Genomic DNA, 13,511 nt, shown 5'->3' on the forward strand with positions numbered 1-13,511 from the left:
TAACTGACATCAGTGCTTACAACAGGAGTCATGTTTTCAGCTGTTCATCAGAGTGGAACTGAAAGCACTAACACCCAATAACAATTCATATTTAAATCCACACTCTGATCATTTGGAGGAGAGAGAAAACTGTTGATGCGAGCAGACGTCGGATGTCGTGACCCCACAGTTATATTCAGTAATTGTAATATTCCATTATGAAGGTGGTGAAGTCCGGTTGTCAGTGTTGCTGCTTGAGTTATTTATGAGGACTGAGCTGCTCTGAATTTTAGAGTAGTTTAGATAATAAAAGTAAAAAAATAAAAACTTTTATTCAGCTGCTTTCAGACAGCTCAAAGTGCCCTTCAATAAGGACAAAAGGAGCAGTGTTGGGTAACGTTAACGTTACATTACTGCGTTACCTACAGAGAAAAGTAACGCCTTAACGTCTATTAGATGTATCGACTGTACCGTCGTTGCATCACCTCGTTCACGGCCCATAATCTGTAACTCTGCAGCCTAATAATCGGAATGACAGACGCAGTATAACCTTTACAGCTCTTTATAATGCTAACAGTCTGACAGTGAACTTGGCAGAGGCATACAGTATTAGGCACAGCTGTCTCCATGACAATAATACAACACAGGCTCTTAGTCCCCCCAGTGTTGTGGAGCTGTGTTTAGCTGCAGATGCTTCTTAAATCCTCCAGGCACAACTTAAATTTCACCGTCATGTTGTTCTCGTCCCTTTCAGCCAAACATTCAAAATAATTTGAATATTTCCACAAAGTGAATGCTGTCCTCTCTGACATCTCGCTAGTTGAGTTGCCAAGAAGTAGGAGAGAAAGAGAAACAGTGCTTTTGGGATTTTCTTCTTTTGTGGTGACAAAAGGAAAAGAGAAATATGTCATTTATTTTTCCCCTTAATGGATAAACTTGAATTGCAGAGCTAACACGTTACGTTGCTTGTTACAACAAAAAAGCAGTCTGGATTACTTTGTAACACATCACCCCCCAACACTGATTACAAGCATGGAGTGCTTGACATGAAAATAGACAGAATGAAAATGAAAACCATGCCATAATAATAATAATAAGAAGAAGAAGAAAACTACGACCCACTTGATATTTATAATAAAAAAAGGGACGGTTAGTTTGTAGCAGACATAGATCTCATTCGCTCCTTTTTATATTCACTTATTTTAAACACGTATTCAACCACAATTGAATTATTCATGTGACATGTCCAATTATCTTTGCTCGGACACATAGCTGTGGCATCCAAAAAGAAATAAACCAGACAAGGTCGAGACTCACAGTGGATCTACTTTAAGAAGAACTTCAGGTCTACCATTAGGAAATAATGAAAAAAATAAAGATGAGTGCAAAACATGAGGTGAAATCAAAACCTACAGAATAATAACAATAGTATATATATTTTTTTTTAATTACCAAGACGGCCTAAAATCAAGTAAATTACAGGAGTTAAAAAGCAGAACTTAAGTGCAAAGCAAAGTTCACGGGGGGAAGCTGGGCTGTAGCTGCAGTTCAAAGCCTAAAGTAAAGAAATTATTCTTTAAGCTTGTTTTCCAAAGCAATAATTGGCTAGCTTCCCAAGTACTTTGAGCCAAAGCTTGAGGTGTAATTGACAAAGATTAGCCATGTCTCAATTCAGGGGCCGCATCCTTCGAAGGACAACGGCTACGAAGGATGAGTCATTCGTTGACTGTGTAGACGCTGAGGCTGAACTGAAAGGGACGGTCTGGTCTACGGAGGATTTCCTGTTTGCGTCACCAGCTGTTCCTGCACTTGCCCTTGCGTCACCAAATGTCGCTCCCATCACCCAGCAACAGGTAGCTACCTGGCTAACTCACTATGATAATTACCGTCACGTGACTTAAATGATTATATTCTTTTTTTCTTTTTTTTTTTTGTATCGCCGCTATTCGCCATCTCATTTGAATTGGTGCAGTGAATCTCGGGATACATCGGGCTTCCACGAAGGATGCACCCGATGGATCCTTTGTGGTCCAGGAAAAGGAGGACGCATTTGTTAGCCGCATCTGAAGGAGCCTTCCAAATGTGACACAGCTATTGACTCTCAGCAATGTAGCTTCGTCCTGGCCCATTAAGGACACCGTTTACTGTATTAAGGAGAAGGACCTTAAAATCTGTTGTGATAGTAACAGGGAGCCAGTGAAGAGTTGCTAAGTGTGTAGATGGAAAAAGGAGGAAAGGAATGGTAAAGGAGCAAAGAGCAGATTTTAACTATGTAATTAATGTTCAATCTTTATTAAATCAACACCTGGTAGACATGATATTAATGTGGCTGTGACGAGCTGTGTGATTAGTGTTGGTCACACTGTTATTGATTAGTTTTGTATAACTAAATATTTCATAAAGGCTGCAGTGTCCTTTGTTGTTGGGTCCAATACAGGGATACATATCTCAGCATCATGACTTCTTAATCAACCATAAGAAAACCCACACTGTATCTGTGCTCATCAATATTTATACACACATCAATATTCTAGTCTGTCGGTTACAAGTGGAGCAATAAAGCGTGTGTGAAGGGGTGTGAAGACGGAGTGTGTGCTGTGAACATCCCACACAGTGTCTGCTGAGATAAAACACAAGCACACAAATGGTGTGTATAAACGACTACCACACACTGACGGTACAAGTCGCCTGATTGAAAATCAGTCAGGGCTGACGGTTTGAGTCTCAGACTTCCACATCAGTCTTGTGTTTACACTATGGAGCCGCCTTTTAGCATGAACGATAATCTGCTGTGAGCTACAATAAAAACCTCCATCATGATGACATCCAAACTGTGGGAGAGAAACAAGAATGTTTCTTCAGGCAATAAAGCTGAGCGAGGATTGTGACAAATGGATGAAAAACACATTTTATGAAGTGTTTTTATAATCAACTGACCCCTCCCTCTTCATCTATCTGACATCAACAGAGCACAGAAACTCTATTTCTATTTGAATCATGTCAAATACATAATTCCAGTGTTGTCCCAAGTAAGTCTCAAGTCATTTGGTCCAAGTCTCGAGTAATTTTCTTTTGGGCAAGTCAAGTCAAGTTAACTCACAAGTTATGTCAAGTCGAGTCGAGTCCTTAGTTTAGGCAAGTCAAGTCACTTTTTTCCCGCCCAAGATCCAGCTCTCTTATCTGTAGTATCCTGTCTTTATAAAGAGAAAACACAAGGTGTTAGCAGCTCGTCTCATAATGATATTATTGGCCAATTTATATAACCTGTTCAAAAAGTATGACACTGAATTGTATCTGTATTATCTTGGCACAGACGCAGCCATGATGATGGTCTGCTCTGAGACCGTCTTGAGTAGTAACGAGTACGAATGATGAGGCTTCTCTTTGGGGGCTTTTATGTTGCGTGTTGCCATAGCGAGGAGTTTGACTGACAGCCAGTCATCCAATCATGACACATCACATCCCGGGAGCTTTTTGAGTCGTCCAATCATTATTCCCAGTTTGTGCTGCATACATACTTGATAGTTAGACAGAAACTTGACAACATTGAATTTGATCATTTTAACAGCTAACATTCAAACTTATGAACACACTCAAGTCATCCCAGTCATCATGCCTCAAGTCCAAGTCGAGTCTCAAGTCATTTATTTTTTGTCGAGTCAAGTCGCAAGTCATCAAAACAGTGACTCAAGTTGACTCGAGTCCAAGTCACCAAGTCTCAAGTCCACATCTCTGCTAAATTCATCTTTACTGGTGAGGATGTACCAGGAAAAATCTTGTAGTGAAGCAGTGACAAACTAGTGTCTGATGGAATATAATGTTCCTTCATTAATATATATGTTTTTTAAATCTGAATAAAAACTAACCTTTTGTGTTCAGATAGATCCCTTAATATGTCCGAGTCTCATTCAAAGATAAACTACAGAGGAGTTTTCAGAAAGTCAGCAGGAATCCATCATGAGTTTTTGCTCTGCAGGACGCTGGGAGGCCGATTGAACGTCTCAGTGTGGCTGAAACATGGCTGTCCTGAGGACTGAGCTTAGTTCTGGTCACAGTACTTACCACTCAACAGTGTGAAGGTTTCATACTGTATATTCTGTCAGGGGGAGATCAATCCTTTAGTGATGAAGCATCTAAAATTCAAAGGAACATCTAAGATTGCTTTATCAGAGCTATAAATTAGGATCAAAGTGCTGGTATCAGTTTTAGTAAGTGTCTTATCGTTATTTTCCTAGAGTGTGTTTTAGTATTTCTGTCACGGCTTTAAGGCCAATTTGCAAACTAGTTCCTCAAGCTGCCAACAGGGTTAAAAGATCAAATAAGCAATTGTATTTCTTGTTTTATTCAAACCTACTTCTAAAGCATGGCATTCACTTTACTTTTGCTCACTTTAAGCCAAGTGTTTTCAAAGTTTGACACTATGGCCTCCCTCAGACACACTAAAAGCAACTGCCTCTCAACCATAGACAGTATAACTAATGGATGTAGCCACCGTGACACCACCTATTTTTTTCCCTCTTGTTTTCTGACGCCAGAAGTGACCTAATTTGGACGAGAGGGTGATGTTTGAGAGGAGCAAGGGGTTGGCAAACGTTAAGTTATCAAAGCTAAACAGCCTGTGCTCGTGGCAGTACACATGTAGATTATACCAGTATATTTTAGCAAACTATCAATAGCAAGAAAGACATTAATCTCTATTTACCAATTCGACATAGAAATGTTGAATCTGTAGGCAGGGACATGGATTTTAGGGATGGCAAGTGTTCTGGTTTAGCACGAGTAGTTTTGTATCATATATCAGCAGGCTGCGGCGTATGCAGGAAAAAACAGGTTCTTTTTCTGTAAACAATGCAGCACGCGGAAAAGGAAGTCTTGACTGGAGGCTTCATGCCATGTTCACCGTTGTCCCCAGAGGCTATATCGTCATCAGACTATAACTGATGAGATCCGAGATTGGAAAGGCATTAATGTTTATCATTTTCCAATGTTTAAGTGAAAAACATAAACGACTCTACAATCGTGCTGTAAATAACCATAAAAGAGATTAACTAAGCCTAAATGTTGTCACCTGTGATGTTGTTTTTTTTGTTCAAACTTTATGAAGACTACTTCAGTGTACGATTATTTGAATACACCAAGCTCGCAATGAACTCTGGGTAAGTCCCTCAGGAAAGTCTGCAGATATAGGCCTTAGGGCTACGGATGAAATGTAGCTATTGTGGTAATTCCAGCATATTTACTTTGAAGCGTATTGCTCATACATTAATGTGCACTGTCCTAATTCAATACAAATAAATAAATTAATAAGATGACTCACGGAAAGTCTGTAATTTGGCATTGAAAAGTCTGCATCAGAGCCCTCGCGGTGGTTTGACAGTGGGACAGCACTGAGCGCTGACACACTGAGCAGGGATGGGCCTCGGAGTCTGTGAGTGTGGAGATTAGGATTGGGCCATTGTGTTCCAAGGTGACATGAAAAAGAGCATTCTTTGTGTTCAACTAATTAAGCTGTGAAATCCTTACAGATACAAACTCCACATAGAAATCAAGTAAATAAATAATTAGATGTTTTGGGGCACTTTATTAAACTTCAACTTCAACAAACCGGGAAATAAAATCAACAGCATGAAAATGTGTGAATGAGCTGAAAGTGCACAATGAATTCCAGGACAATGAGTCAGAGCTCTGCAGGTGTATTTATTTTACTGATTCAACATGACATCACGGGCGACTGTTCAAACACAGAGCGGGAGGATGTGTGCTGTGGCACGACACAGAAGTTGCACGACATCAACAGATTAACTAATGTTTGTTTGCACTGTGAATTAAACGTGTTTGAGGTCTCATTAGTGAAAAAACGTACACTCACATAGAGATCATGATAAACATCAGACTCATTCACCTGTACGGAGAAGGAAGACTATCACATGCTGCCGTCTCTATGCGTGCTTCTTATTTCAAATAGATCATTCTGCGGATTTCTACAAACATGACATCTGCTTGTGACCTGCGGTGTATCAGACCTCTGTGCACCAGCCTCACCGCCATGTGCAAACTCATTTTAAAACTGGTTTCTAGTCTTCATCTGCAGGTAACAGCTGGGATGTACGACGGTTATCACAAAGCTGCAGGAGGCCTTTTCTCAGCATGCTGCCTTTATTTACCAAAGTTTCTCATCTTCAATTAGAGAGGCAGATTTTCAAAAGCCTTGGAGGACTCACAAAAGTATTAATGTTAACTTTAAGAGTCAGTTTCAGACAGATTTGTTAAGCATGAATACCTGCCAGTTTATGGTATTTTTCTTTCGTCTTTCACTAAGGTTTTGGTTTCCAACAACTCAAGAAGGAAACATCTAGTTTCCTGCAAAATTAAATAAATGTGCATCTTGTTGTTCACTTTGGCTATTAGTGTTTGTTGTTTAGTGTGGTGCAGGTTGTGTACAATGTCATCATCAGGGATTGTTGACAGGCAATCAAAATACAGCCAATTTGTTAAAGTAATAATCTTGAAGATTTTCATTAAAATAAATGTCTGTTAAGTCATTATCTATCGCTGAATGAGATAACACAATGGTGATCGAGCCTATGGCCCACTGATGCGGAAAAAATTCACAAGTTGCGCCCAGTTAGTGACGCGTTTTCCATCAGCCAGCAGTGGTTGGTCTGCCAGAGAGGGTAGGCAGAGCTAAGCGGCTGCTTTTCCGGTCTCTGTAAGTGTTGCGAGTAAACAGTAATCTACTATGGCTGAACAAACAAAGAAAAGATGGATGACTACAGATACAACTTCAACAAGAAGTGAAAATCCAAAGAAGAAGAAACAAATTGGACGCTCAAATGAAGACAAACAGTCTAAAAAGGAAAGCGACCGTCAGCCAGGAAAATCAAGAGTTACAACCGGAGCCAACCGTGGACGTCACACATGCAGCACTGTCTGGATATCTGGGAAGTGTACTCCTGCAATTACCATTTATCGCCATAGGTGCCGCCAAAGAGAACGAAACTGAGATCTTCCTGATTGTCGCTTTAAACTGAATATTTTAAGCTTGTTAAAATTGAAATGAACATGCAGTTACTGTATTGATCCAAATGGGGGTCCTTGTGTACAGAAACATGTTTTTATAAAGCATTAGATCAAAAACCAAACATTAAAAAAATCTTTTTTATTTTTTTATTTTGATGTCAATAAGTGCCAAGTTATGAGTGAAAAATGCTTCTTTTTAATTTGCTAGGCTTTACCATTTGGACTTTTAGATTGTAATTCCCGGCCTCATGTGCTATAGTGTCAGTTGGACAGCTTATTTGTCTTATTTAAGACGTCTTATAAAGAAATAATACCTGATGCACATGTAGCCAAATTTGAATTTTGAACTAGTTTGAAGAACAAATTTGCTTTAACCTAGGGAGTTTGGTGTCAATATTCCAAGGACATTTTGCAATGAGCAGATAATCTTCCAAGGTTTAATTACCACACATCATCTGTTAGGATGAATAGGTATCTAATTTAAAATAACAGCTTTTGTGGCTGTGCCCCAGAGGCACAGAGAACATCTGCAACAACTGCAGGCGTTTATACTGAACTCTGATAGACTCAGATTAAATTTGCCTTTCATTCTTTTCTAAGTAACCGTTTTAGCCATAACAAATTGTATATCAAACAGTGCAGGGACACAGAGCGAGTGATCTTTGCCAGCTTCCTCCTCCTGTGCCTGTGGTTTATTTCCCGTGTGTCCGGCTCCTTGTCAGTGTTTTCTGTTTATTCATGTGCTCTCGTTCTCTGTGAGCGCTCTGCTGTCTGACGCTGGGACTCTGGGAGTTTGTCTGCTGCATGTTTCTGTGTCTCCGGTCTCATTTCATTTCAGCCTCTCTGCAGAGGGACGTACCAGCATCTGTTAACATCTCTCCCTTTTCATGTCCAGTGCTGGATGATGTTCAATGGACCAGGACGTGTTGATGTCCACCCCAGTGCTCACACTGTGCACATTCTGTTTTTAAAATTTAATCAGATTCAGAAAATTATTAGCAGGTTTGGCACCGCTTGAACACCCGACTACTCCTTCACTGAGAGGTCTCTGTGGGGTTTCTCTTATTTTATTTTTATCCTTGTGGGTACTTTATAGCTTTATTTTTTGTTATATTTAAAGATTTTCATTGAAATAAATGTCTGTTAAGTCACTATCTATCATCGAATGAGGTAACACAATGGTGATTGAGCCTATGGCCCACTGATGAAAGCCTCTGCATTCAAAAATAAGTGAAAATCCAAAGAAAAAGAAACAAATTCGACGCTCAGATGAAGCAAACAGTCTAAAAAGGAAAGCGACCGTCAGCCAGGAAAATCAAGAGTTACAACTGGAGCCAACCGTGGACGTCAGACATGCAGCACTGTCTGGATATCTGGGAAGTGTGCTCCCGCAATTACTGTTTATCGTCATAGGTGTCACCAAAGAGAACCAAACTGAGATCTTTGAGATTACAACTTTAAGACTAAGTTTTATTGGAGTCAGTAACTGCATGTTCTGAGTTATTTTAAGAGCTGTCACACTAAATCAACGATTCAAATCGTTGAGAAGATAACTAGTTGACTCTCATTTGGCTTCAGTATGAACACAGACTAGGTTTTTTACTTTAAGCCAAATTATCTAAAGACATCTCCTTCTCTCAAAAACAAACTGACCTGGTTATTAAAAACAGTTAAAATACTGAATAAAGCTGTTAACCATAAAAAGAGATTCTTCTAGGCTCTTGCACAGACAGGACGTCAGCTAGGGCTGCTGGCTGGTTTACAAGGTTTTTACCAGGAACCAAATCATCCCCAGAGGTCTTCTCACCTTCACAACAAACATACCTGCTGATTAATACAGATAACAAACACTGAATAAAGCTGTTTAGGCCTAACTTTAGCTACTTGGCTAACTAAAATCCTACCTCCTGATCAAAGATGTAGCTAAAAACAACAGACACCTGACTTCACACACCAAAAAGAGGCCGTCAGTGGCTGCATATGACAATATCTGATGAATCTGAGTCTTACAGGTAACAAAATGAGAATCATGTAGGCTGATACAGATGTTTGGCGTGGCACTGAACTGAAAAATAAAGCACCGTATTGAACAGTCAAATCAGATTCTGAGACAAATACAGCACTAATCACTCTAGAGCTGTTTCACTGAATCATGCTTGTACAACGCGGGAGGACTAAACATGTCTTACTTACACAAGATAGTTTATCCCTAAGACTGAGAACACGCCCTAAACAAAAGCAGTGTGTGTAATAATATGTGCAATTAATCATTGAATGGTCACGACATCGGAAACTCAGCCTGGACTTTCTTACGTCTCTCTTCCTTCCACTTGTGGCTCAGACTCCAACATTAGTAAACAGAGGAAGAGGCCGTCTGACACGTCGCCACATCCCAGGCAGCGAGCTGATACAACAACATCACACCAACACACGACACATAAAGGCCCAAAATACCACTTCTGTTCACACTTTTCAGAGATTTTCACTCTTGTGTGGACACTTGGATAGCAAGGGGTATTAAACAGCATACCAGAGATGGCAAAAGTACACAAAGAAGTACTGATTCAACGTCTTTACTGAAGCTAAAGGGAAAAGTTTAGGCTTTGAAATGTACTCACAGTAAAAAGTAGTCCCCCGAAGGACATTTCTACCAGCTGTCTCTGTGCAAAACTGAACCTCACCTCATGTTAGGGAGACGATTAAACTCACATAATTTTGACTTAATATACTAACAATAATTAAACTTAACTCTGAATCTGCTCTAACATCGACAGCATCTTTCATCCATGCTACAAGTTCTCCTGTCCATCACAGACATCGCATTAGATGCATCTTCTTGTGGTCTCTTACGTTGTTTTTGTCATGTAATTATCCATCTTGTATTAGAACAATAACAATAACAATTTTATTGATCCCCAAAGGGAAATTAATTTGTCTGGCATCTCATCTACCATTTACTGAAGAATTAAAAAGTGATAGGCAAAGGATTTGTCTTTTCTGTGTCATTGTCTCATCCATTTGGACTGAAAAAGGTATTGAACTTAAGTAGAGTAAAAAATAATAATTGCCCTCAGATACATTGAAGCTAAAGAAACAAGCCTGAAAATGTTAGAAATAGGAAGTACAGATATTTGTGTTAAAATGTTGGGAGTAAAAGTAAAGTAGTAGTCGGCTGCGGCTCAGTGGTAGAGTTGGTCGTCTTTCTATCGAATGGTCGGAGGTTCGATCCCCAGCTCCCTCAGGCTACATGTCGAAATGTCCTTGGGCAAGACACTGAACCCTAAATTGCTCCCGGTGGCATGGCCACGAATGTGATATCTGATTAACAGTTGGGCACTTTACGTAGCAGCCTCTGCCATCAGTGTATAAATGTGTGTGTGAATGGGTGAATGTGATATGTAGTGTAAAAGCAGCTTTGAGTGGTCGCAAAGACTAGAAAAGCGCTATACAAGTACAGTCCATTTAGTCAGAAAATACATTCTCTAGTGAAGTAAAAAAATACCTTTAATATATAATAAAAGAAACAAAGTTATTTGTTCTTCGTAACCTCCTACCTCATGGTATTTAAGCAATATCACACTCAGGGTCGTGCTGTTGTACTGAATATCAGCATGGCAGTGATTATCTGGGACCAGATTACAGCCATGCTGATATTCAGTACAACAGCACGACCCTGAGCGTGATATTGCTTTTATACAACAGCTTTGCAAGTGTTGAACTTAAACACTTGATACTCTGTGTGTGTTTACACGTCATCACATACCAGCTATTTTTTATTATTACACATTTACCTCATGGAATGCCTCTTGCCCAATCAGATACCACTCAATACAAACAGAGTAGCAGAGAGTTCCAAAACAACTTCTTTGATCAGACACAGCTGGGGGAAGAAGTTTTTTTTTAGATATTAAAACAACGACTTACCCAGAAAAATGATGGTCTGCTTCCTGGCCGTCTTGACCTTTTGGCTTTCGTGCTTTGGTGCTCTTTGAGTCCCGTTGTTGTCATCATCCCTGGATCCTAAAGGTCTTTTGAGGACCACGATCATGGCCCGGCACATAAAGGCCACGCAGATCAACACGATCATGTAGATCAGGAACGCCATGAAGATGCTGACCCTGTACATCACCCAGTGCTCCCTCAGGTTGGTACAGAAGGTCAGATTCTGGACCGGTGTGTCCGCAAGGAAGGGGATGTGTCCCTGGGTTCCCGTTGCAACCAGCAAAGGCAGGGCGACGAGCACGGACGCCAGCCAGGCGAAGGTGATGAGGCCAGTGGTGCGTTTTCCACCCAGGGCTTTGAAGCGAAACGGGTGGCAGATCGCCGTGTAGCGCTCGAAGCTAAGCGTGGCCACGTTTAGGATGGTGGCATAGCTGCAAGCCTCGAACAGGAAGTTGTAGATCTTACAGGAAGCGTTACCTGAAGCAGACGTGAACGGGAACCAGGTGGCGAAGTAGAGCTCCACCGGCATGCCGATGAGAAGCACCAACAAATCTGAGCATGCTAAGCTAACCATGTGGTCCGTCACGTTCTTCAGCAGGTAGCCATTGCGCTGTAGCACCTGTGTCACTCTGATAGTGACTGAATTACCCACAATACCCGTCACCAGGATGAGGCTGTAAAGGACCGTAAGGAAGATTTTAATGGGGTAGTTTGGTTCAAGCTCATGCCAGTCCTTCTCGTCTGCTATCTCCATTTCCTCGCTCATGGTCACAGAGTGATGAGATCAGATTTTCAGGTATTGATTTTTTTTCCTCGAGCTTATCAGTTCTGCAGGGCGAGTCCCTGATTAGAGCCGGGATCCAGAGGTGAGCCGCTTTCCAAGATAACAACCCACACCGAAGACTTTTCTTTGTGTTGAAGTATCCCTGAATCTCCAAAGAAAGTGTCTGAATGAACAGGAAACTTTACATCACAGGAGGAGTATCACTTCATGACACACCACAGTGGAAAATATGAGTAACTCTTCAGTCATACGTTCTCAATATTCAGTTTCTTACACTCAAAAGTCCAGTTTGTTTCCCCAAGTCTGGTCCATCTCCTTTCATCCTCGATCATCTGACATCCCAGAGAGTGTGTTCGAGTCCAGAGTGGTTTCACTTCAGTCTGAGCAAAGTGTAAGTCAACACACGACAACACACAAATTTCCTCCTCCCACCTCAGCAGACAGGGCAGTTAAACATTAAACACTACAAACAGGCAGCGTGAGGTTTTATCACCAGCACTTACGGGCCTCCCTTCAAACAAACACTTTGTTTTACTCTTAGTGATAGTTAAGATTGGAAATATAGTTAAATAAACTCAAGCGGTGCTGAGACTAGCTTTTCAAAATAAATCTAATTGGTTGGGTTTATCAATATAATAGTCTCATAGTGTAATAGTTTTAAAGTAACCTTCACCTTAAGCATGGCTGAAAATATGCACAGAGAAAGAGGAGTTAAAAATGAGTGTAGTTGTGGGTTTAAAAAGAAAAGTGTAACTGCAGGGAAGTTTTAAAGTTCAAACAGGAACAGGGAGGAAATAAAGCAGGCTCAGCTGTTAAAGGGAGGGAAACATTTTTCCATCCATATCACCGGCCTCCATATCAGAACACTAACAGGGCCCGGCATCAAAGGAAAAAATGAGGAGGACGAAATGTTTTCTTTAATTTTGTGGTACGAGAAAATAGAAATGTGAATAAGAAAGTGTTAGTGCCTTTTTTCTTGTGAGGAGGTTTATAATAAAGTTGAAAAGTAAGTAATGTGAGACTACAATCGAAAGTCCAAAATGCTTCCCTCCAGGAAGTTGTGATGTTGCGTTCCCGAAATTTCACACAGATTTGAAATTCACTTCTTTGATTTTCAAAATATTGATCCACTGAGGTCTGCATGTTGTATAAACATCACGATCAATTGTTTTTTACTGCCACAGCAGCCGAAATAAAGAGTAGAACAGCGTAAATGTAATAAACAACATTAACACGTAGGTTCTCCGTTGCTCATATGGATAGCATTGAATGAGCACGCACAGTGAGAAATGAGCATTTCATGGCTATTCACTTAAGTGTCTTCTAATTCTTACTTGAAATGATTTTATTTGGCATCTTGACACGGAAAGATGTCAGAAGACAAACTCAGCCAACAGATTGTTTAGTGCGGCGTTTTTCACTGTCGCTCACCGTAAATGTTTAAAGTGTTACACGGAATAAAATTCCTCAAAACATCCCAACTTAGAGAGCAACTTTAAAAATCGATGCTTAGAAATCAGGCATTATAGGCCGCAACATCCATCCATCCATTATCTATACCGCTTATCCTGTTCAGGGTCGCTGGGGGCTGGAGCCTATCCCAACTGTCATTGGGTGAAAGGCGGGGTTACACCCTGGACTCATCGCCAGTCAATCACAGGGCTGACACATGGAGACAGACAACCTTTCACGCTCACACCTGTGGGCAATTTAGAGTCACCAAACGAGCATGTCTTTGGACTGTGGGAGGAAGCCGGAGTACCCGGAGGGAACTGACGCATGCACC

General features: G+C 40.7%; 1 protein-coding gene across 1 annotated transcript in view; it reads right to left on the reverse strand.

The window, feature by feature from the left end:
* LOC138592842 (G-protein coupled receptor 39-like) overlaps nt 1-11,707 on the reverse strand; it is a 34,519-nt gene extending 22,812 nt beyond the window's left edge. Inside the window, exon 1 of the mRNA XM_069663726.1 lies at nt 10,924-11,707. Within this exon, the coding sequence (XP_069519827.1) occupies nt 10,924-11,707 (784 nt within the window). The remainder of the gene's footprint in view (nt 1-10,923) is intronic.
* Between the last annotated feature and the right edge of the window lie 1,804 nt (nt 11,708-13,511).

This window comes from Semicossyphus pulcher, unplaced genomic scaffold (genome assembly GCF_022749685.1).
Source record: "Semicossyphus pulcher isolate SPU_LCO1_2020_fin unplaced genomic scaffold, fSemPul1.0.p SCAF_15, whole genome shotgun sequence".
Classification (NCBI taxonomy): Eukaryota; Metazoa; Chordata; class Actinopteri; order Labriformes; family Labridae; genus Semicossyphus; species Semicossyphus pulcher.